Source organism: Protopterus annectens, chromosome 12.part0 (assembly GCF_019279795.1).
Source record: "Protopterus annectens isolate FY-2018-M chromosome 12.part0, PAN1.0, whole genome shotgun sequence".
Lineage (NCBI taxonomy): Eukaryota > Metazoa > Chordata > Ceratodontiformes > Protopteridae > Protopterus > Protopterus annectens.
The window spans coordinates 455,411,453-455,438,261 of NC_056746.1; the positions used below are offsets into that span (position 1 = coordinate 455,411,453).

The window sequence follows — 26,809 nt, forward strand, 5'->3', positions numbered from 1 at the left end:
TTTGCTTAAATAATAATTCTTTAATTTCCTCTTGATTCTTTTTATAAATTCTCCATTCTATCACATAATTCATCCATCCACAAACCTTTTTCTCACTTTTGAAGATGAGGTAGCGGTGTCACTTCAACAGTGACAATCATCTAGAGCCAAGGTTTACACCACCGGGTGGCTAGCCCGCCATGGATTTTATTTTAAATGATAAAACAAAGTGTCAAAAATTTTACATCTTTCAATATTATTATATCAACATCACACTTACTACATCAATTAGGATGCCTATTCTTCTACTTATATTTTGATAATACTTACATTTACCGAAAACACGCTAAAGTTGTCATTATGTCAGTGTTGTAGCTTTCTAGAAATTGTGTAAGTTTGACATATATATATCTCATTTGTATTCTCCATTTCTATCATTTTCTCTTTTACACTTACAAACTTTCTTTTTCTGTCTCTTATTCTTTCAACAGAATTTTTTTGAACTTTAACTATTTTCCAGTTTATATCTTCTTCGCTTATTTCACAACCTTCTTCTATATTATCTTCCGTTTCTTTTTTTTTTATCCTTATCTTTATTTTTACCCTAATCTTGCTTCCTGACTTCCTTTTTTATCTTTTACTGAGACAGTTTCTTCTCTTTGTATACTGTCCTCACTTTTTCTTCTTCTTTATCCTTAACTCTAGATTATAATTCACCCTTAAATGCCCAATTTTGTTACATTTATAACATATCAATTAACACTTTTTTGTGCCATGACCGGTTTCCCCACAAATAAAACATTTTCTCTTATTAGAGTTACTTAACAAATGGTCATCTTTTCCAAAGGGGGGAAAAATATTTCCAGTTGTCCCCAGTATTTTACAACACCTCTGTTACCCTCTACATTTTTAATAGTAGGGATATAAACAGCTTTTTTACTTCTCCATTTGTAGTACAATATGACAGTACATCCCCAGTCCATAATCCTCTGTTATCACAGAATTTGCTATTCTATGATAAGAGAGTATTATGGACTGGGTATGGGACCATATGATATATGAAGAGCGGCACACTGACGTAGCAGTTAGCATTGTTGCTTCACAGCAAGAGGTTCCCCTGTTTAATTCTCGGCTGCAGTGTCTTCTGTGCAGAGTTTGCATGTCCTCCCTGTATTCAAATGGGTTTCCTCTGGGTGCTCTGGTTTCCTCCCACATTCTAAAGACTCTAAGTGACCATAGGTGTATGTGTGTGTGACTGCGTAGTATGGATGAACTACTGTGGCAGGGCTAGCCACCTGGTGGTGTAAACCTTGGCTCCAGATGCAAGTTTTAGTGATTCCCAACCCCATGTGTTAAAATGGGAAAAGGGGTTGAGGATGGATGGAGGGATCGTAGAATTTGCTAATGTCCATACCTTCTTTAAAAAGTTTGCTTAAATGTCTCTTTAAAATCTTCTTTTCAATTTCAGTTCGAAATTAAATATGTGATTTATTTTCTTGTTTCTCTGTGAAATGCTGTAACTAAATTATAATTCCACGAATTATAATTCTTTTTCTTCTCATACTCCTCCCAAAATTTTCCAGGACAGAACTCCTGAGCCTTCAATCCCAATGGGGCCATTAAATTATTCCAAATGTCATACCCATCCATTTTTGATTCTTTCTTCTGAATTCAAACCATACATTTCCTTTGGTTGTTGACATTTCCTTCCTCTGTTCATTTATCATCACTTTCCCTGCTATTTCTTTGCATCATATAATTTCTTTCTCTGGCAAACTTCTTTCAAAATAGCTTCCAATTCCTCTGACTGGATTTTGCCCTCTGTGTTATCCACCAACTTGGATCTGTTTAAATGCTGTTCTCCTAGCAACTCCTGCACTAGGAATGGAACAAGTACACTCCTAATAGGTAGGGGTCCTTTATTAAAATCACATAGTTCAATATATACATTCTATATACAAGATTTAGAAGTTATTTACAAATATGTACAAGTGATTCTTACATTTTCAAAAGCAAATCATTTTGTTTGGTCTTTCAACTACCCCTACTCTTTCTTCCATAACCAAAATTGTATTTTTTTTTCAAAATTTTTATAATATCCATTCTCCAATATCATTTATCTCATTCATTCTTTCATAAAACAGCAAATGCAGCAGGTAGAAAATGGTAAACACAAGTCAAGAAGGTAGAGATAAAAAATAAAATCCAACCATTTATTTAATTGGTAAGCACTTTCATTGGGTTAAAAATCATCAAACGTCATCAGGCCTGATGAAGTTTGGTGATTTTTAACCCGACAAAAGCGCTTACCATTTAAATATCATTTTCTACCTGCTGCATTTGCTTTTTCATAGTGTACTGTTTTTCATTTTTTCTTGATTCATTCTTTCATACCATATACTCCATATTACACAAATCAAGTTATCATCTAATTTATCAATATCTTTTTGTTTCATAATATCCATATTCTATTATATCCATATTCACACAATTAACATTTTTCAGTCCTTTTAAACAGTCTTTGTCACACATTTCTTTCTATAATAAATTCACTCTATCACATTTAAAAAAAAACATGTTGAGTAGTCTCTAATTTCCCGCAGTGTATATATATTCTATCTTTTAAGATTTATTTGGCATATTTGCTTTTACCAGTGACTTATTTATAGATAACCTCCATAAAAAATCTGTATCTATATTTTTCACATCTTTTCATTCTTGCTTTTACTGCTTTCACTTTATCTTCTGTTTCCAAGGATACACATAGTAAAATTGTCCCATTATAATATCATATGTTTTCCTATTTTTGTCTATACTTCTTAAATAATCTTCAATAGTAATATTTTTCTTCATACAATTTTATTTCCATACCAGTGATTCCTTTACTTCTTTTTAAACCTTTAAGTTTCTCTCATACTAATTTATATTTTTCTTCAATAATTTTTATTAAGAAACTTTTTTTACTTGTATTCCCATTAATACTTATACAAGTTTAATGAAGCTGTATTTACAATTGGGTTTATGAAACCCAGACCTCTTCTTGTTTATTAATATATACACTTCCTCTTTTAATAGGGTTCAACCTAGATCCCCATATTGTTTGTGTCTTTCGGCTTTTCCTGGTTAGGGGTCGCCACAGCGGAACTCCGGTCCGCTAATGATTGGCAGTTGATTGTTTACATACCGGCTTGCCAGGCCTGACGCACAACTTTCAACTAAGATATGCCCATTCACGCATGTCTCCACACAGAAGACGCTCTAGCTGAGAATCGAACCGGACAGCGTCTTACTGTGAGGCGACAACGCTACCGCAGCACCGGCACCGCGGTAACCTAGATCCCCATATGAATGTGAATAATATATTCAATAATTCTATTTCACATTCTAGTGGTATCATATACACACTTGCCATATGTGCCATTTTACCCAATACTACTGAACTGATTAAATATACGTTCTTCTTGTATGAAAGTTTAAAAGTTCTCCAAAATGACTCATACTCCTTATTTTAAGTATCATATCATTCCATTGTGTCTCTCTGTTGCTCACTACCAAACTTTATTCCCAAAATTTCTACTTGTTCTTTACTGAATTGAATACTTTTAATTTTTGCAGTGAACCCCAGTGTCTGAATATCTATAGCCATCCATTTTTTTATTTTTTACAACTACTGAAGACAGATTATTGAGAAAAAGTAAGGAATTAAACATAAACATTAGTAGGGATTCTATCAACGACTTTACATTTGACTTCAGTTTTTTTCATGCACGGAAGGAGGCGGAACGGCTTGGGGCATGTCCCAAACGCCCTATGCCTCTTAAAACATACTCTGGCATCGCTAGGGCACAATTGGACAATGTAAGAGGTACTGAGCATATTACAGAACATATTATAAATATTTCGAGTCCTGACATTTTTAAAAATGAGAATGTTTTTATGGGTAAAAAGCAGTATGTTAAATATCATAGTAGACTCAATGTGATGAATAAATCTAAATGTGGTGAAGTAAATGATTTTTTGGAACGTTTTATGAAGGATGACTATGAGTTCACTAAACAGGATGTTGATGGGGGTTATACAAATGGACAACATTTTAAAAGAGATGATTCTACTGTTAAGGATAGGATATATATCTGTTTGGTAAAAAGTTATTGTCCATTAAAAATATTAAAATTGAAAATGCATATTTTACTAAATGTTTGTCTTTGAAAATAGTACCTAAGGGTATTAGATTTTTTAAAATCCCTATGGGGGTCGATTTGGACTATGATGGGATGAGTGAATTTAATCAAATGTTTGATAGCTTTGGTTACTGTTACATGAAAATGTTGATCAAGAAAAATGATGAAAAACTTTCACGGTTAATACAGGAAGTTGATGATTTGAATCATGAATTAATTACTAATGAATTGTTCCCCAAATGGAATGAATTGTATGACAAACAGTTTATAATGGCTCAGCAGAAAGCCACTAATATATATCAAAGAAAAAGTAGGAAAATAGTTCGTGACTTGGACCAATACACTAACAACAGAGCATATATTTGGTCTAAAAACTATAGGGATGGTGGCAGTGATGGACATCAAAGGTATGATGATAGACATACTGACAGGAATGCAAATTTTCGGGGTGGCAGGTATTTCCCCCCTCAGAAAAATTCATTCACTCCCAGCAATATGAAAAGGAGATAAGTAAAACTAGGTCTGATAATGGTGAACATGAGTTAGATACGATGGTAGTCCGCCCTGAAATAGAAAACATGGTTCTTAAACAAGCAACTGTTGTGAATTCTGATGTATCAACACATGAAGAAAGGGATCAGGACTATAATACAAATACTAATATAGTGACTTCATACAATGGGTTTAAGGTATTTAATTACACAAATGTTGATATATCAGATGAATTTTACAGCTTATTTTCTAAATGAATGAAATTTATTCCGACTGTGAGTTTTAATTTAGTTGATGCTATTACTGAATTTAAATTGTACTGTCGGAGATTGAATTTAGCTTTACAATTTAAAAATAATGAAGTTGTACACAACGGCAGGGAACAGGTTGCACTTAAGAAGAAAAGTACATACATACCCTGTAACCATGCGGTTGTGGCAAGTTATGAGAAAATGGTTTGTCAGGACATATATAGTTTTTACAAAGTATATAAGAGCGAAAAGTATGCAATATCTAATAAGAAGGACAATTTAACCGAAGGGGAACGTACCTGTTTACAATCACTAGTAAACAACAATGAAGTTAGGGTTATGAAACCCGATAAAGGGGGAGGAATTGTATTATACAATAAAATGGACTATATCAATGAAATCTACAACATCTTATATCAATCAGGGAATTATGAGGCCATCTCCCTCAATGAAGTTAATATTGGCTACAGGAGAATAGAGTTAGCTGTGGAAGAATATGTAATAGATCACAGAATAACAGATGAGGTGTATCAGTTTTTGAAAGTTGAACACCCGATTTTAGCCACTATCATAGGAATACCCAAGGTTCATAAAAATATGGAATGTCCTCCCTTTAGACCCATTATATCGGGTAGTAGGTCAAAAACTTTCCCCCTGGGTGTAGCTATTGATAAGTGGGTGAAGCCTATATATAAAAACATTCCCCACCTTATAAAGGATTCATGGATGTTTCTTAGAAATTTAACATCGCAATTATGGAATGAGAACCTCATTTACATTACCATTGACGTTATTGATCTTTTCTCATGTATCCCCAAAGAAATAGGACTTGAATATTTTTGCAACAGCCTTAGGAAATACTCTAACATGGATTGGGATAGAATCAGTCTCATAGTTGATATGATGGGCTTAGTGTTAGACTACAATTATATTCACTTTGAAAATGAATATTTTAGACAGAGTAGGGGCGTTGCAATGGGAGCATCTTGTGCTCCCACATTTGCAAATCTTGTCATGCTTGAATGGGAAAACCTATACCTATTCAGTAGTGAATTCTTTCAATACATTGTTTTTTATTCAAGGTTTTTGGAAGACCTTTTTGTGTTATGGAAGGGTCCTGAAGAAATAATTCAGTCTTTTTTTGATTATATTAACAATACAACAGACTTCTTAAAGTTTACATATAACATCAACAAAAGCGGTACAGCTTACTTGGACACTTATGTCAGCCATGGTGACGGAGGATTTGTCTCTTGTATACACAGAAAGTCGACATTTTCCAATGATTACTTAGAATTTAGCAGTAACCATCCCAAACATGTTTTCAAAAACGTTTTTAAAGGACAGTGTATCCGAGCTGCCCGTATGTCTTCGACTAAAATCATCTTGGATAAAGAACTAGATTTAATTAAGTCAATGTTTAGTGTGAGAGGATACCCGGTTACCTTATTAAATGATGTTGTTAGATATGTCAGCAAAGAATGGGGTAACAAATATTTACCTTTGTTGGGTAACACAACATTTGAAGTTTTACCATCAGACGATAAACAAATCGAGGGTTTTGACAACAGGGTCTGTGTGTTAATGTATTCCCCTATAGTCCAGTACATCGAAAACATAGTAAGGCAACATTGGAACTTGACTACTATGAACGATGATCTGGTTCTGATTTTGGGGTCCCAACCTAAATTTGTTTAGAAAACAGGACACAATCTTAAAAGGATTTTAGAATCCAACACAAGTGGTAAAAAAGGGGGGTTATCTGGTACAAGTAAATGCGGAACATGCAACCAATGTTACACCATTAATGAAATAGGGGGTGTGAAATTGGAAAATTTTAACAAAACATATATAGATTGTAGGACAGGAAATTGCAACACTAAATTTGTCGTCTATCTTGCAACTTGTCAAGTATGCTCAGCGTTTTACATTGGCAAGACTGAGAGACAATTGAGACGTCGCATTTATGAGCATTTATACAGCATCAAGAATAAAGATAATAAGAATGCCCTTTATAGGCACATATTCAAATGTGGAGATACGCATTATTTCAAATTTTCAGTCATTGACAAGGTTAACATCACAGTATATGGGGGGAATGTTAAAGCCTTTTTGGCTATGAAGGAGAGTAAGTGGCAGATCATTACAGATGCCGCAAGACTTCCTGGCATTAATGATTCCATTAGCATAAAACCGTTCTTGCAATTAGCATACTTTTTTGGAACAGCGGTACAGCACATATTTTTAAGCATATGTTTAAGGCTATATAATGGTTATGAACTATTATATATTTCATATATTATATATATATATATATATTTTTGAATTACTATATATTTCATATATATATTTCATACATTTTTGTATCTTTCATATATTTTGCATACTTCATATACTTCATATATTATATTTCAACAAGTTTTATATCTCTGTTAGACTTGTGCCTTCAACAATAGTTATTACATGTGTATTTGATCCATTGAACATTCATCCAGAATTCATACACCCAATTTATATTCCCAATTTTAAGAGAATTTTATGAACTATATGTGTGTTTTATAAATTAGAGGAATTCTTAACATTAATATTATTGGGATAGGATTGTTTTTGCATGTTATTCATATAAGGAAGTTTTTTCTGTATATACCTTTAAATTAATTTATGAGAAATGGTTTTGGCGCCACAAAGCTTATAAAATGAATGTGGTATTGTATGTCTTTGTTCTGAGGAAGTCTGCTTGTGTCAGATGAAAGCGCTTAACCTGGAGAATTTCTTATTTTGTGTTGTGTGCAATAAACTTGTGTACTTTAACCTGGATAATTTCTTATTTTGTGTTGTGTGCAATAAACTTGTGTACTTTGTACTGTGTCCAAGCCGAGGAGTTATTGAGCTTGCCTTTCTACACCAGCCTCATATTTTTTACAACTAGTACTAAATCATCTGCATAAGATAACATCACTGGAATATAAAGTGGCTCTGGCAAACAGTATTCGGTCTCCTCTAATGTCCTATTCATATTAGAAACTGCTGCAATCATAATTAATGCAAATAGTATAATGCTAGCTGGACACCCTTTCTTAATACCACTCTTTAATTTTATTGTCTCATGCAACCATTTATCACCAATCTCATTTTATTCTTGCTAAACACAGACTTTAACACACTGATTATTTTATCACTTATGATATATTCTGTCAAAAAGTCCCACAGTGATTCATGCTGGATCTTGTCAAATGCTTTACTTACGTCACCTACTAATATTTTAATTCAGTTTCCCTATTTATTATATCATTACCCAATTCTCTTATTAACATTAATAGTTCTTGACTTCCGTTTTCTTTTATTTCAAATATTTTTCAGTCAGTAATTTATTAGCCATACTTACTTTTCTTTTTTTCTATTGTTTTCATAAAAAAATCTCATAATCTACATTATTTAATGTTAAAGGGTCTCCAAATTTTTTCTCCCTTTTTCATATCAGTTTCATTGCTCCTATACATAATCTTTCATCATTTGCACCCTTTTCAAACTATTCATTCAATACCTTGAGAAAATACTCCTTTTGCCACTCTTGCATGTCCCTATACATAAAATATTCAAGTCTATCTTTCACTGCAATTTTTTCTTCCATTTTCTTATTATCCTTATCAGTTACTTCTTTTTAGTTCCATCCTTCATTTCTTACAGTTTCACCTACTGAAAATGTTTTAAAACTATGCTTGTTAACGGTTTCCATAATTTTTTTTTTGTGTATTCACTATACAACCTTCCTCATTCCTTAATTCTCTTATTATTCTTACTTTTTCTTTAACCATTTTACTTGGGTATGGTGGTACTTCTTCCGTTCTTCCTTGTAAAAATATCTTTGTTTAAATAACATTTTCTTTGACATTTTTTCTGGGTTCATTTCATATAACACACTTTCTTTTTCAAGAAATTCCTCTTTATTATCTACTATACATCTAAAGATTTATTACTGATTTCTTTATATTTGTCACTGTCTTGTATTATTTTTGTCCTTTGCCATTCTAATATCTCTTTTTTATATTCTTCTTTTAAACTAATCCATCAGCTTGTTCAGTCTTTATAAAATCCTTTCACGTTTATAAGATCCAGCCATAACTGATATATTATTTCTTTCACTTGCTCATTTAAGTCTGACTCATTAATTCTTTTTGCACCTCTACCTGTTCTTATGTAACCTATTCTTTCTTGACTTTCTATCCAGATTGCTGCATGATGTAATAACCCTGTAATTTGATCCCTTGATGCAATACATTTCAGCTTTCTGCTACTATAAAGTAATCAGTTTCAGTTCTTAGATGACCCCTTTTGTATGTCTAGCATTTGCTTCTCTACAAAAACATTTTACAACTTTTAAACATGTCAGAAATAACTTTTACATCCATCCCTGTTTTCTGCCTATGACTTAGATCACAGTTCAAGTCTCCCACTACTATTACTTGCATATGTACACTCACATAATCAAGTATTTTCTTAAACAATCTCTCTCTTTTTTTATGGTGTATGTGTATAATACAATGATCTTATATATCTGATTCCTCTATCTTATATCTAATGCAATTATTCTTCCTAATGTTACTAATGTGCAATCCAGGATCTCTATACTTTCTTTACACAGAATTACTATACCTGAATATTTTTCAACTCCTAGTTTCCATATTGCTTTGTCTTCCCATAACCTATTAACTTGCATGCTTTCATCTGTTGTTGTTATTCTTATATATATTAGTACTATGATATCCATATCTAGCCTTTTACACCATTCCAAAATTCCTATCCTCCATTGAACATTCTTTAAACTATTTACATTAATGGCTAGGATTCTCACTTTATGAAATAGTGTTTATTACTTTTATCCTTTCCTTTTTTATTCCCTCCTATACCTATATTTTTGAATACATGTTTTCTGTCTTTTACTCTTTTTCCAATATTTCTTTTACTTTTAATGTTTATCCATTTATCATCACCTGAATTATTACTTCTTCCTCTATTTCCCCTTCTTTACTTTACGTTTCCCTTATATTTTCATTTACTACCATTCCTATATCAGTTTCAATAATTTTTTTCTTGTTGTGTTTTTTTCTGTATTATCTAACACATCCTCTATTTCACTCTGCTATTATCTGTGTATCCTTTTCTGCATCTTTACAATCCATCCATGAATGTCTTATTTTTTTGCACTTTATAGATTTATGTTCACATTTTTTCACTTTGTGACCTATTTTACCACAAATAAAACATTTCCTTTATCATAGTTGATAATTAAATGATCATCTTTACCACACTAAAAACACATATTTGGTTGTCCCCAGTATCTAACAAATCTCTTATTCCATTCACATTAATTATGCTTGGCAAATGTATTATTTTATCATTTTGCATTTTCAGTACACCACATTTCCAACCCCCACTCCATAAATCTCTGTTATCGCAGATTTTTGTAATGTCCAAAATATTTCTACACACAGTTCTTAAATCGTTTTTAAATAGTCTCTTTTAATTTCAGTTTGAAATTGTACACATATTTTTTTTTAGCTTCTCTAGTAAAAGCTTGCACCACATACATGTTCCAAGAAGGGTTTTCATATTTTCTTTTTCTTACTATTCTAAGAACATCTCCATAAACTGTGTCTCTTTGAAGAAAATGTCACAAAAAAGTGTCTTTATTAATACATGCAAATGCAATTACCTCTCTGGGTTTGACACCAAGTGGTAAAATTATGCTGCCCCATACTTTGCATCTATCCAGGCAGTTTCTTCTCCTCTTACTGCTTATTCTTACCTGATACTTTCTTCTGACTACTGCCTTCTTCTCTTCTTACCTCTCACCTTCTCTGACTGTCTGCATGCAGGTTTTCTTTCTCATCCTTCTTTAACTCCTGCACTACTTCTTCCTGGATTCTGCCCATAATTTCTCCCCATGGTACTGCCTTTTCACTTTCTGGTTCACTCTGTTTGACTAGCTCTTTTAAGTAGACATCCCACAACCCTTCTGAATGGAGGGTTGTAACAATACACTCCTGTGTTGCAGACTCGGACATAAACAGATTTTATTGAAAGATTACCTCCAAATCTGCCATGTCTACTTCAATTCCATAATTTCTCCTCTTACTCACTTCTGCCGCACTCTCCTTACTCTCCCCTCCCCTTCATTCACTTCTGACTCCTTTTCCATCACATTTGATATCTCAGCTGTTTGATTAACAGCTTCTTTCACCTCACACACACATGAAACGCTCTCTTTTTCCTCCATTTGCAAACTTCTTGCTTCTCTAAGCCACCTCCATTGCCCGGACCGGAAGACAGGAAGTGTAACTCAAAATTATGTCCCTGTACATTCCAGAAAGAATAGGTGAAGTTCACCAATACCCTGAATCCTAACAGTATAAATACCACCTTGGGTCTCACTAGAAAAGAGGCTACTAGTCTAAAGAGACTAACTCAGTCAAAAAAGGACAAATAAATAAATAATGTTTAGTTTTTAAGAACAGGTTGCCAGCTGAAATTACTTTACTGATAAACACATTTACTCAAAAATAAAGGTACATACAAGAGTGGTGAATGTGGGGCATGTCATTTTACTTTTGAGGGACCCAATATTTACTTAGAACATTTAGGTTTATAGTATTAGATGTAATGACAGGTATACCTGCAAATCTATAGGAATAGCTTATTTAACTAAGTGCTTTACATGTCCTTCATTTTATATAGGTATGACCACTAGATGTTTAAAGAATAAAATTAAAGAGTACTTATATGCTGTAAAAAATAAAGATTTGAATAATACCTTATAAAACATCACTACATTGTACCAAGTGGGAAATTTTTTTATTTTTTTTGTGGTTATCAGGCTGTAGACTTGAGAGGGGATAATTTTACTTGTTTAACTGTTGTAGACTACACACTCAAGTGTGATAGTCATTTCTGTGCATTTAAAGTGTTTTTTTGATTGCATCTGCTTTATTTTCTGAAGTAAAAAAAAAAAAAAAAATACTTGTTTTCCCGCCTTTCTAAGCTAGTATAGTCCAGTTTTCAGGTAAGTGCTGAATTCAGGGCTGTGTTACAAGTTTCTGTGTTTGCCCATACCTTACTTGCATAGAAGGAAGTTTCTTTGTTCACCTGTGAGAGAGGGGAGCTTTGAGCAGCCTATCTGTCCCTGGAGGAGTGGTTTCAGCCCAGAAATTAGTAGTCTATTGGCCATTTTGGGCTAATTTCTATCTCTTTCATTTCCCTGCTATAAAACATGCATTTGCAAGGTTTTTGTGCTTGTATACACCTCAGCAAGCTCCTGCCTGGTGCCCTGAAGAGTTCTACAGCAGCAGAGACGCAAAAGAGAGACTTTGGAGTGATTAAGTATTATTTTTCTGCATTTTCTTGCTGTCTTTAGCTAATTCTGCCTAAACACCGATTTTTTAGAGTTTCTGTGATTTAAAAATCTTGTTTCAGCTACATATTGTACTTAGTTTACTGCCTGCACTTTAACAAAGTCATTTTTATGTTTAAATTACCTGTTTAACTGTTGTGGGCTACACATTCAAGTGTGATAGCCATTTCTGTGCATTTAAAGTGTTTTTTGATTGTATCTGCTTTATTTTTTGAAAAAAAAAACAGCAACAAAAAATATATATACTTGTTTTCCCATCTTTCTAAGCTATTATAGTCCAGTTTCCAGGTTAGTGCTGAATTCAGGGCTATGTTACAAGTTTTTGTATTTGCTCATACCATACTTGGATAGCAGGAAGTTTTTCTGTTCACCTGTGAGAGATGGGAGCTTTGAGCAGCCTATCTGTCCCTGGAGGAGTGGTTTCAGCCCAGAAATTAGTAGTTTATTGGCCATTTTGGGCTAATTTCTATCTCTTTCATTTCCCTGCTATAAAACCCGCATTAGCAAGGTTTTGCGTGCCGGGCAGCACCGGTTAGCTAGGGTATAACTATTCCCTTAGAACTAGACAAACTTTCAACTCAAGCACTCAAACCATTCACTTCTCAGCCTGGCACTTGCTCATAACTCACAGCAAGCACTAATAAACCTTAGCGGTAGACCCCCCCATACTATAGAGAAGGACAAGGCTCTCTATTCGACCTTACCAGCCAGTCAGTAAAACAGCTCACTGTACCCATCCAGGTATGTCCAAAGGGCAGTTTCAGGTGTATTCTCTGGTCCAACTCGTGGCTCTGGGCATTATGAGGCAATGTTACAACTGCCTCATGTACAAAGACAACCCTCTCCCGTTTGATTCTCGGCGTGGCTTGGGAGTGCCTTCTTTGTGGAGTTTGCATGTCCTCCCCACGGTTGGGTAGCGTTCGAAAGACATGCGTGCGTAAATGGGCATGCCTTCGTTGAAGGTTGGGCATCGAGCTGGCACCTCAGTGTTGTGTAAAAATCAACTGCCAATCATTAGCAGACCAGAGTTCTGCTGTGGCGACCCCTTACCGGGAAAAAGCCGAGAGACAAACAACAACACTTCTACTACTATTGTCTGATCTGATTAATATACAGTGATTAACTAGAAATATATGGACTGAAAATCTTCCACACAGAGAAGTTTCTTGCACTGTTTTGTAAATACATAGATTAATACAAATATCAATACACTTATGTTTAAGAATGTTACCCATATACTATCATTAAAACAAGATAAATACAATATCAATGTAGCAGTGAAATGTGTGACATGATTTAAGTGCAAGAGTTCATTACTCACTTATACAGCAAATTTACTTACCATTTTTTATGACTATCTTTTGCATATGTACTCTCTGGAATGAACCTGAAAATGGTCCAGCTGGATCAGAATCTGACCCCAGTTAACAAGTGAAAAATAAAAAATTAAATTAAAGTAAAAAAAAAAAAAAAATGCAATGTAAAGAATAAACTAAAGCTGACAATTTTTTTGCAGCAGACAGTTGCAGACATATACCACTTAACATCTACAGTTTCTTAGATTACAAGTGATGTATAATGTTTGCAACTGGGAGCGTGTCAGTATGGTTTGTGATGTAAAATGCTTGCATCTAGGATTGTGTCAGTGTGGTTTGTTTTCATTTGTATAAACAGATGATTGCCAATGTAGTAAGTTATTGTTTAATAACGATGTTTCTTGTTTAAGCAAAAAAAAAAAAAAAGGCAGAAATTGAATAATTTATGTAATGTTGCTTAGGTTATATGATATATAGCAATATATGTGAATTAAAATATTTATGTTAATTATAGTGATTACTATTATATGAATGCAAATTTGCCTATGTCACAAGTGATAATTCAATAAAGGTGCTTGGAAAAAAAATCTATAGCTGCTTACGGGTAATCTACAACAACAAGTGTACATATAATTATAGCTATAGATATGTGTTTGCAATGTATGCAAAGGGAAAATGAGACAGATTACAGAGCTTGTCCATATGAACTCCCAACAACCATCAGATGACATTAAAAATCTGACACTTACAAGAACTGAAGCTATCTATATATTGACTCCACCTCTTCTGACACATCTCTTCAAATGCAAGTAATGAAGGTACAGAGAATTCTAAGCAGTATATACTTGTGACATATCTGCATTTTGTAACAAATAAGTTTCATTTACCTTTTCTTCTGGGCTTCAGCAGTGTCATTCATTATCCGTAGTCTCTGAATCTGCAAATGAAATAACATTTACATTCACACTAATGCTTCTTCTGTGCATATTACTACCTGCAAAGGGTCATAATTTGCCACAATTACATTAACTTTGTTATTTAAAATTTCTCTTGTTATTCACAATTAACGCCTTCTGTTTTACCATCTCATTTACAATGATGTATTTCTCTGCATGCATATAGTTTGTTAAACATATACTTGTGCTTGTATCAGGAACATATTTCTTTCCCATAGAGACTTCTTATATGTGCTTTTCCAACTGATACTACATAAAATCCGAAACTGCGGTGGTGGTGCTGTGGTAGCGTTGTCGCCTCACAGCAAGACGTCCTGTTCGATTCTCAGCTAAAGCGTCTTCTGTGTGGAGACATGCGTGAATGGGCGTACCTTCGTTGAAGGTTGTGTGTCAGGACTGACAACTTGGTACGTAAAAATCTACTGCCAATCATTAGCGGACTGGAGTTCCGCTGTGGCGACCCCTAACCGACTCCTAAAAGCCGGAAGATACTACAACAACAACTACATAAAATCTGACCCGATTCCAAATGACTTGCTCTCTGGTAAGTGACTTACTGTGATGTAAGCTTGCTTAATAGATAGGCCTTACCAAATTGTGAAGAAATGGGAAATTTTTAAAACAAAATCAGTAAAAGTCCATACTTAAAAAATGTACCAGCAGTGATCTCTTATGGAAAATAATGATCTGGGAGTTCAACATTGGGAGGAGGGCTGAGCAACAGCAAAAAAGAAAATAAAATCTCCACACCGTCAAGCCAAATAAAATTTATTAAAAAATGACAAAGCTTTCGGATATCAAAAACATCCTTCCTCAGTGTCTCTCAGTAAGACACTGAGGAAGGATGTTTTTGACATCCGAAAGCTTTGTCGTTTTTTAATAAATTTTATTTGGCTTGACGGTGTGGAGAAATTATTTTCTTTTTTGCTGTTGCTTTGATTTTTCTCTCCACCTTATCACTTGTTCCACACTTTTACTGTTTGAGGAGGGCTGAGAAACCATAAGAAACCTCTTAAGTTTTAGACTGGAACAGACAGGAAGCTGATTTAAGCATATTTTGCAATATATCAAATTGCTGCCCGTCTTTGTGCAAGCTTTGCAAAATACTCCCAGAATCTTAAATCTTAATAGTTGTTAAGACCTGCATTTCAGCAGCTCTGTTTTCAATCTTACCCTAGCTTATTACATTTAGGAGATGGAAGGACAGAGTCCAGGAGCCCATAGAGAATGGTCCTAGCAAAGCTTGATCTAAATCTACAGAAGAAATCAACCTTGTAATGCCTTGTAAATGTATGTACAGATGACTAAGTTACTGCTTCTAAAATATGTCAATAATACAACCCTTTCCTAAAAGCCATAGACAAAACTGAGGCCCTGGTAGAGTGGGCCTTGACCCTTCCTGGAATAGTTTTGTTGTGATGAATATAACAAAAGGTAATAGCCTGAGACAAACATAGTTTGCTTTGGGAAGGATAAACCAAGCAAATTGAGAAACAAACCACTTTGTCTGAGAGACGGATGCAAACAACCACTAAAGCTTAAAATAAAACCTTATTTTATGTATAAATATTACCTACTATTTACATACACAATAATACAGCTACTACATAAAAATATTTAAATTTAAATACATTTTATAACACAGTAATATCGAAATGTTAACTTGTTACAATAATATAGTGTTTGGCCAACTCCATTATTGTCCCCCAAAAAAAGACTAACATACCATAGGTTTTACCCTCAAAACCCAGTTAATAGATGTAACCCCCATTTAAACCTAATAACACGTTGTTGTATTTTGAAATCTGCCCATTTAACTTAAACTACCGTAACAAAGATATAAACTTCAAAACACAACTGATGGATGTAACCTCATGCAAACCTGGCCATGCTTCAGTGTGTAATAAAATCTGCCAGTTTAATTCAAAGGATTCCAACATTAAGGTCACAGGCCCCTCCCTCATCAGTCATTTCAACACAGTCAGTAACAATGTATTTGAAAAAAAATTACCTAAGTTTTCTTCCACATGTTTAACTAATGCATTTGTCATTTTCTTTTTCTTAATGGCATATTCATGTTCATATAGCCTTCCAAGTACCTTATGGTCAGTTTTGTCCACATAAAAACAAGGGCATTTTTGACAGATAGCTATATAAACAACACTTGCAGAATTGCAGTTATAGGTACCCCTTAACTTGTATTGTAAGTCCCTAATATGAAAAGTGTCACCCACTATAACAAGCTTACAATACCCGCAAAAGCCACACTTCTTCATCCCCAAGTAGTTAGGTGAAATTTTTGAATTACTACGTTCAGAAATATCCTTAACATTTAAATTCCTATGGTACACTATTAGTGGTCTTTCCCCTACCTTATTCCTAATAGTAGTTTCTTCTCTTAAAAGAACCCAATTTTTGTGCAATATTCTCCTGATGGTATTGGCACATACACTAAAACTAGTAATAAATTGTACATTTGGAAGTGTGTTCTGAAAGTTACTGTGTTCCTTTACTTCCCTTTGGGTGTTATTAAATGCCAAATTTGTTCTATCCAGTTCTAAATCCATAATACTAGTAAGATTTTGGGAAACATCCACTATACCCTCAAGAATTGATACCAAGGGTGCAGAGCTTAGATGGCCAACTGAGAGCAGTGAATTTTGAGTGCTCCATAAACTAGTATAAGAAATTTTATTATTTTCAAGTTTAAAACATCAGAAATCTCTAGATAAACTACTAAACTACATAAATATAAATTTTGGTGAAGCTATACAAACATTTTCCTGTCAAGTAACTTGGAGATACATTGAGTCACTGAATATGAACAACTCAAGGAATTCTCACCCAGATGCTGGTTTGAAAAAAGAAAGTACAGTTTTGTACCTACCATAAATGTAGATGTTCGAGTGCTCATACATCTGCAGTCATAACAGATGGGTTATCCTGCTGTCAGGCGGGTCCTCAGTCGGCCGAATTCCAAAGTCTAGGTCCGGCGTCGGCTGCCATCGCTTCCTCCCTGATGTCAGTGCGGCAGGGGTATAAAAGAACCAGCCGACGCCATCTTCTTCAGTTTTTCTTGCCCCAGATGTCAGGTGCCCCCAGAAGGAAGGCAAAACATAAACTTATGTAGTCATACAATATAGAATAATCAAAAAACAGTAGTTTGCAAGCAAATACACCATAAAAGAAAACCCCAAATAGGTTGTATGAGAAGGTGTTTGTCATAAGGCCTGTCCTAAGAGGGGATGGAGGGAGGGAAACCTGGACTGCAGCTATATGAGCACTCGAACATCTACATTTATGGTAGGTACAAAACTGTACTATGTTCATCGTGCATACAGCTGCAGTCATAACAGATGGGTAGAATCCCAAAGCTAAGTAGGGGTGGCAGGCACTAAGTGGAACTAGGAGGAGCAAGGATGCCCTGCAAGACAACTGTGGCAAATCCCGCTCTAGATTTTGAGTAAAGTGGAAGGTGATAGTGTTTGGAGAAAGTGTGCACTGAACTCCAAGTGGCTGCTTCCAAAATGTCCTTGGTAGGAACCCCCCTGAGGAAAGCTGCAGAGGTAGCTGTGGCCCTTGTGGAGTGGGACCTGATGCTTGAAGGCACAGCTTTTCCATGAAATGAGTAACAAAAGCGTATGCAGTGGGCTATCCATTTTGAGATTGTCTGTTTGGAGATAGCCTTTCCTTGAGCACCTGTAGCATAAGACACAAAGAGTTGCTCGGATTTCCTGAATGGCTTTGTCCTGTCCAAATAATAACGTAGTTGTCTGTGAATGTCCAAGGAATGCAGTAGTCTTTCCCCTTTGTTTTGTGGGTTAGGGTAAAAGGTAGGTAAGTGGATAGTCTGATTCAAGGCTACACTGGATACTACCTTTGGCATAAAGGTAGGGTTGGTTCGTAAGGAAACTCTGTCCTGATGGAAAATTATGAAAGGTTGCACAGCCATGAGGGCCTGTAGTTCAGAAACCCTGCGTGCTGAGGTGATAGCCAGAAGGAAGGCTGTTTTCCATGACAAATATTGTAGTTCTGTTGAAGCAGCTGGCTCAAATGGAGGAAGGGTCAGTTTTTCCAATATGAAGTTGAGGTCCCAAGCAGGGACTGGTGGTTTCCTTGGGGGTTTTATATTCTTAGCCCCTCTGAAGAACTGTCTTAAGTGAGGATGAGAGAATAAGGGAGGATCTGTGTTGTATTGTGCAGAAATGGCTGAAGCATGGATTTTTATGGAGGAGAAGGAAATTCCACTGTTTAACATCTCAGCTAGGTACTGTAATATTTGAGGTATATTCATTACCCAAGGATTCTGGCCCTTTTTCTGATTCCAGGCACAAAACCGCTTCCATTTGGCAAAGTAGGCTTTTCTAGTAGCAGGTCTTCTGGCCTCCAAGATGACATCCTGCACCTCCTTGGAGAGGAGGGTCTGTTGTGAAATCAAGGGATTCTCCATGTGGCTAGATTTAGGGTTTTGAGCTGGCTGTGAAGAGTTTTCAAGTTGTGCTGGGACAACAGAAGAGGTACTAGAGGTAGGATCCATGGTGGGGAATGCGTCAGGCTCTTCAGGAGTGGATACCAGTGTTGTCTTGGCCAGTCTGGAGCAATGAGGATCATTTTCGGCCTCTCTGCTCTGGCTTTTAATAGAACTTTGGGCAGCAGAGGGAGAGGCGGAAAGGCATAGACTGTCAGTGTTGTCCAGGTGAAGGAGAGTGCGTCCACTTTCCAGGCCTGTGGATGATAGGTCCTTGAGCAAAATTTTTTCAGTTGGTAATTTCTGTGGGTAGCAAAGAGATCTATGTCTGGCTGTCCCCATGCCTGAGTTATCTTTGCGAAAACCTGAGGATGCAACTTTCATTCGTGTGGATCTGTCATATTTCTGCTTAGGCTGTCTGCCAGTGTGTTTTCCTTCCCTGGCAGAAATTGTGCCTGAAGTTGGATTTGCAATTCCAAAGCTGTGTTCCAAAGGGTCATTGCTAGTCTGCACAGGGGGTATGAATGTGTTCCCCCTGTTTGTTTATGTACCACATCACTGTGGTGTTGTCTGTCCTTATCAATAGCTGGCCTGGATGCAGTAGGTCTTTGAAGGCCATAATAGCATTTTGCACTGCTAGCATTTCCTTTTGGTTGATGTGTAGGTGCTTCTCTTTTTGGGACCATTTTCCCTGAATGCACTGATCTTTCATGTGTGCCCCCCAGGCGTAGTCAGAGGCGTCTGTTGTGATGATTTGATTTGCTTGAGGTATACAGAAAGGGAGACCTTTGTTTCTTTGGCATGCTTGAGCCCACCACAGAAATTCCTTTTGAAGACATGGAATGAGTGGTATAATTGTTTCCAAACTGTGGCTGTGTTGAGACCATAAGTTTTTTAGGTACCATTGAAGTTTCCTCATATGCAGCTTTGCACATGGGATCAGCAGGATGCAAGATGCCATGAATCCCAGAGCCTGCAGGACTTTCCTGCAGTCAGCCTGGTGAAGGTTGCCAATTTGCTGAAGTATTGAGATAGTTGCCCTTGTTTGTCTGGCGTGAGGTAGGCCATCTGGGTATTTGTATTCAAGCTGGCACCCAGGAAAATTATTGTTTGAGAGGGTATTAGCTTTTGATTTCTTTTTGTTGACTGTGTATCCCAGAAAGTTCAACAGTCTTATTACAAACGCCAGGTGTTTCAGAAGTATGTCCTTGCTGTCCGCTTGGATCAGGCAGTCGTCTAGATATGGGTATATTTGTATTCCTTGAAGTCTGCAGAAGGCAATTACTGATGCCAGGCATTTCGTAAACACTCTGGGCGCAGTAGATAAGCCAAAGGGCAATGCAGAGAATTGATAATGGGTTGAACCTGCAAGAAATCTGAGGTATCTTCTGCAATCTTGTCTGATAGGGACATGCAGGTATGCCTCCTTGAGGTCCAGTGTTACCAGCCAAGACTCCTTGCCCAGCATGGGAAGAAGCTGCTGTAATGTGAGCATCTTGAATTTTGGTACCTGTAAATATGTGTTTAGGATGGATAGATCTAAAATAGGTCTCCAATCTTTGTCTTTACTTGGTACCAGGAATAGTCTGAAATAAAACCCTTGACCTTGTTCTTTTGCAGGCACCTCCGGAATAGCTTTCATGTCCATGAGAGCTGAAATTTGTTTTTGTGCCTCTGCCCTTTGATTTTGTGGCAGGTTTGGCATGCCTCTCATTTTTGGAAGGGTGTGAAAGTGGAATCTGTAGCCTCTGTCTATAATGTCCAGGATCCATTTGTCTTTTGTGACAATATGCCAATTTTTTGAGAATAATGCCAGTTTTCCGCCTAAAGGTGCTGCCATTAAAGCTTTGCTTGGCAGGTGAAGGGGAAAGTCATTGTGTCTGTTTTCTGAATGACAGTGATCTATCTTCTCCATCTCTTGGGGTTGGTGCTTGCCATTGCCTGGCTCTGAATGATCCTTGAGATTGCCCTCTACCTCTCGGGTGCCTGTATCTGCCTCTTTGAGGTCTGTCCGTGGCTGGAAAGGACCAATTTTTTGAAGGCCATTTTCTGCTGAAATGTAGAGGTTGTACCTGCAGGAAATCTTTTACTGTTTGCATTGATCTCGCCTTTTCCTCCATTTTCTTTAGTACCTCCTCAGCTTTAACACCAAACAATACATCTTTTTGAAGAGGTGCATCTAGTAATTTAGCTTTGACATGATCTGGTAGGGCTTGTTCTTTGAGCCAAGCATGTCTACGTATGACAGACCCTATAACAGCAGCTCTACATGAGGCCTCTAAAGCATCACAACCACACTGCAAGGTATGTTTACCCACTTGCTCTGCACTATGCAACAAATCCTGCAACTCTTTTAAATCTGGTTGCTCAGGTTGTGTCATTTTACTTTTCAACTCAGATAATAAAAACTGTTGATACTTTAACATATAGAACTGACAGTTTAATGCCCTCATGGTTAAAGTGGCCGAGGTATATACTTTTTTCCCCCACCTTTCTAAAGCTCTGGAATCTCTCTCTGAAGGTAATGGGTTTTTAGCAGTAGAGGCCTTAATTCCCTTGGGACCCTGTGAAATAGTTTCTGGGTCAGCAGTATGGCTTTTGTATAAGAACTGGTGTGAATCCGGAACCCGGTAATACCTGTCTGGCTTAACAGGAGCTGGAGGTAAAGAATCTGGGTTGAGGCTGGCTTCTGTGTACACATCATCTAATATATCTAAGACAGGAGGGATAGCCAGAGGCCTATGCTGGGGGAGCAAGAGAAAATCCCTGAGCCTTTTCTTGGAATCTGAGTAATCTTGGCCTTCCCAGTGAAAGTGTTCCCTCAAAGTATGTAGGGTTTCCCCAAAGGAGTAGTCCTCAGGGGGGGGAGACAGAGGGAATAGACTCCTCTGCATCAGAGTCTTCAAAAGGGGAATAAGTATATTCCTGGTCCTCAGAATGTTCAGAGGTAATAGAGGCTTGATCTGAGGAAGGGTAGTCTTCCTCTAATCTGGGCCTTTTGTCCAAGGGGGGCTGAGAACCTCTGATAAGAGTAATCAAGTCCTCAGCCATTTTGAGCATCTGTTTTTTAGGCATGGGGCCTTGAGAGGGGGTCTGTGATCCTTGTTTTTTAGTTTTCATGGCTGATTTAGATTTTGTGAAAGCCTTAATAGAGAAGGAGGAAGGCCTGAAGACACCTTGAGAAATGGCAGGCCTGTCTAAACTCTGGGTTTCCCCGCCAAAAGTGGCATCGGTATCTGTAGTCGGAATGGGGGCCGAGGAGCCTGCGACCTCGGGCACAGAAGACACTGGTAATGAAGTGTCATCGGTACTCAGGGGCTGCGTAGGCGCCTCGCTGAGAACCGGAGAACCGGTAGTCGGCCTTAGCGTGTTGTCAGTAGAAGTCGCGGACCTCGTATGTCGGTCCTTATCTTTGCGTCTTTTACTCAAAACAGGAGTCGGAGTATCCGACGACATAATATAATTAAATTTTTTACCAAAATAGTGATGGGCGAACTCCGCCCGACGGTTAATAGTGCGTTTGTTGAATCTAGCACAAAAATGGCAGGCCGAGACGTCGTGGTCTGGGCCTAAGCAAGGAATACAAAAAGAGTGGAAATCCTTATGCGGTATTTGCTTCCCACGTGAAATGCAATTATTAACTTTGTCTGACATCGGTCTGAGGCAAGAAAAGTTTCCCCAACGGGGTACTTAGCTTTCAAGAAGACTTCGGCTGAAATATTTTCGTAAATCTCAGGAGCTGGCCGACCGGCACTTGTGAACTGCTTCTGCTTCGGGCACCGCGCGGCAAGAAAGACTGAAGAAGATGGCGTCGGCTGGTTCTTTTATACCCCTGCCGCACTGATGTCAGGGAGGAAGTGACGGCAGCCGACGTCGGACCTAGACCTTGGAATTCGGCCGACCGAGGACCCGCCTGACGGCAGGATAACCCATCTGTTATGAGTGCAGCTGTATGCACGATGAACATCTGCAATTGATGACATCTACCTTACAAGAACTATCTTTGATGATGGATTGCTTTAAAAATGACTTAGAAAACCTCAAATTAAATTCTCAAAAACAGACTGATTCTCTTAAGGAACTATTACAGCAACACCATACAAAAATAACAAATATAGAGACTTTTCTAAATGACATTGAAGGGAGACTCAAAGAGGAAGAACTCCAAAAATAATTTTTGCTTAAACAGAATACATGGCTGCTTAACAAAATAGATGACTTAGAAAAACAGGGAAAGGAGAAACAACATAAGGATCTTTGGTGTGGCTGAAAACACTGACGGATAAGACATTATTTCATTCTTAACAACCTGGATTCCTGAATTTTTAGACTTGAAAGAGGTTCTTTCATTTGGAATTGAAAGGACTTATAGAGCACTGAGGAAACCTGCTTCTAACTCAACAAATACCCCACCTAGATTCATAGTTATAAAATTTCTTTCATTTCTGGATAAGGAACTAATATTAAAATCTGCTTGGAGAAAATCACCCTTAAAATACAATCAAAGGTTTGACAATGATTATTCTTTCAGAATACTAGAACAAAGGAAAAAAAGTCTAGCCAGTAATAAAACTGTTAAAACAAAACAACATTAAAGCACAGCTGGCCTTTCCAGCCAAGATAAAAATAATTTTTGCCAATGAGATGAGAACCTTTAATGACTTAGAAGAAGCTACTATATTCATCAAACACAACAACATAGTGTCGACCCCAGAAGAAATGGAATGGATGGCCCCTACTCTTAAAAGAATAAAAGAAGCAAATCCGTGGACTGATGTTAGAAAGAAGAAATAAAAAACTGATTCCAAGATAGCTGTCCCAAAAAATAACTCTTACAACTACATCTCTCAAAGTATCAACTGATATGGTACATCACTTGTCATCTGTTTTATTAAAAAAAGGAGGGTTTCTTAAACAACTGAGAAACAGCAATGATTTATTCAGAATATTCAAAGGGTCCAACAATTCTTCACAAACAAAAGTAGGTCAAGGTGGGTTACTATTTACATTATATATAAGCCAAACAAAGCAACATATACTACAAACATAGAAGTTTCTATTCCTCTACTTGAACTCAATGAATACTTACCTTGTTCATTTTTCACTGATTTTACTTATAATAATTTAAGTAATTAATTAACTAATTCAATCAGGCACCATTCATCAGAGTTCAGACTCAAATGTAACAAATTAGCATCATATATAATAGCGGTAACAGTAGAGTGTTTTGAAAAAAAATGCTGTCATGGAGAATAATGACTTCTTATATCCTAGTTAAGTAATAGTAGCAACCTCTTAGTACAAATGTCATCATTATTCTGTCTAAATATAGTTAAAATCAATTATGGTAGGTATCATAGCTACGAGTGCCATTTGATCAATCCTGATATGGTGTGCGTGGATGAAGCTATGTCTGGAAGCTAGTACAAATGTCATTATTACTCTGTCTAAACACAGTTAATATCAATTATGGTAGGTATCACAGCTTCGAGTGCTGTTTGATTAAGCCTGACATGGTGTGCGTGGATGCAGCTGTGTCTGGCAGTTGTTGTATGATGCCACTTTCATCTCCGGAAAGCTGTGGGTTGCAGCTTGTGAGCCAGGTTTACTGATGCTTGTGTATTAGGAAGAGACATTTGGTGTTTTAGCCTGGATCCAGGGGGAGGGGGTGGATAAAACTGTGATTTGGGATATTTTGACAGAGAATAGTTTGCTTATACATCTGCCGAGTGAGAGGTGGGAAGGCTGGAAGAATGTGTTATCGCTTGTTGTGACGGCTTGTTGGGAGGTTTTTTTTTTCCTTTATGTTTGTTTTTTTGATTTGTTTGCTCTCTGTTCTTTTCCTGGCTGCTGCCTCACTGAAAGGGTGGTAATTTAGGCTTGAAGTTGCAGTGAAGTGAAGCTTTGCTTCAGGTCCATCATAAGCCTCTGGTATGCAATACACAGACACACTAACAAACAGATGCTCCCAGGTTGCTATGGTAATGGAGACAGAGTGATGATAATGCTCAACGGCTCTGGGGAGCCTCTGAGATGATTCTCGGCAATGATGTTTTTGTTTTTTTTAAAAAATATATATATAATAAAAGGGCTGTTTTAAACCAAATGTACACATATCGATGGTCTCCCATCACTTCGTTTAGCTCATTAAGTTGATTCTTGATAAAAAAAAAATACTAATAAGCCCAATTTTATATTTAAAATGTATTTTGGTCCAAACGCATTAAGAACTTACATAAGAGTGGAAATCTGAGCAACTGGTCTTGTGCACTACCCTTTGCAGTGGTCTGGAAGGTGAGCTTGCTCGGATGTGTTGGGCATATAGGGATAGCTGATTCTAAGGGTGTTTGGGGTTGCCGGGAAGTGCTACAGAGTCATTAGATTTCCTTTGTGGAAATATCTGTGGGAATAGAAGGTGTGTTGAGTGGTTCACTGGCAGAGTGGCCACTGAATGGAACAGACTGGTAAAATTGAAAGGACAAATATCGGTTTGAATATTTTAAGAACAGCCTGGAAACACCACATGAACTATTGAATGGTATTCTGGCAAAACTGGATGGGTATTGTTGCCCATGCTTGAAGTACTGATAAATGTGTATGTAAGGATGGAAATATGCTTATAACAAATAAGAAACTAGGAGGGTCTCATAATTTAAAGTCTATGGGCTGTATAAACATGCTTGGAAGGAGCTAATAATAAGAATAAGCATTACAGCTTGTGGTCTCTCAAATAACTAAGCAACAACCAAGGGGAAAAAATACACACACTAGTTATCTAATGCATGATTTCAGTAAATCTAGACATAAAATATACAATCATATGAGATGAAGCAGTCTGCTGAATTTAGATATTAAAGACAGGATTTAATAACATGGGCTTGTGTATAATAACACTACTGTCTTAACTTGTCATAAATGACATACACTACATTGAACATCAAGGGGAAGCATGATGATTTTCTCATATAAGTAAATGTGCATAACAAGTCATATAATTGCTTTAACTTGAATTGTGGTCTTGTAACCCATCTTGACCATGTGTAATACTCAATCTGTTATCAAGGTAACTAATGTTTTACACATGACATCAAATTGACAAAGTTGTTCAAGGGAAACAATAGAATCCTGAACTAGGAATGTCACAGAATCTAACATAGAAGCCTGAACTAGGAATGTCACAGAATCTACAAATAGTATTACATTGACAATAATCACTCATTTTAACCTTTGCTGACTGTACAAAATAGAATGTTGCCATTTAAATCTAAAAAAGTTCAGTATATGCCATAAAATGACAATTTATGAATATGGAAAGGGAACTTGTAATCATTAATCACAATAAATGAATTTGTTGTTTTTAACCTATAATTTCACTCATTTTATAATAAGAAATGACAAATATGAAAATCCTTATGTGCAGGAAATGGGGGGGATGCATTGATAATTAAAATACACTAACTTTCATCAATGTGCACATAAAACAAACTTGATGCTTTAAGTAAGTTAGTAACAAAGTGATCACTTAAATGCTGGCAAACAATAAAATATAACTTCTGATATATCCAGTAAAATACATTGTATTATAAACATTAGGTATAAATATTATTGCCATCTATTTATATTAAGTAATAAGTTTTGAAATGCGTCATCAATAAGGGTAAATATGTTAAATAACTGTGTGGTATAATCTTTTACTGAGGTTTTATATACGATGCATCCTACTTTGCTATGATGGAATTGCTTGTCATCTTTCTTTCA

The 26,809-nt window shown here is 36.4% G+C and overlaps 1 protein-coding gene across 1 annotated transcript in view; it reads right to left on the minus strand.

Moving 5' to 3' along the window:
- IQCE (IQ motif containing E) overlaps positions 1-26,809 on the minus strand; it is a 2,620,731-nt gene that overhangs the window by 1,605,595 nt on the left and 988,327 nt on the right. Inside the window, exon 11 of the mRNA XM_044089561.1 lies at positions 14,515-14,564. Within this exon, the coding sequence (XP_043945496.1) occupies positions 14,515-14,564 (50 nt within the window). The remainder of the gene's footprint in view (positions 1-14,514; positions 14,565-26,809) is intronic.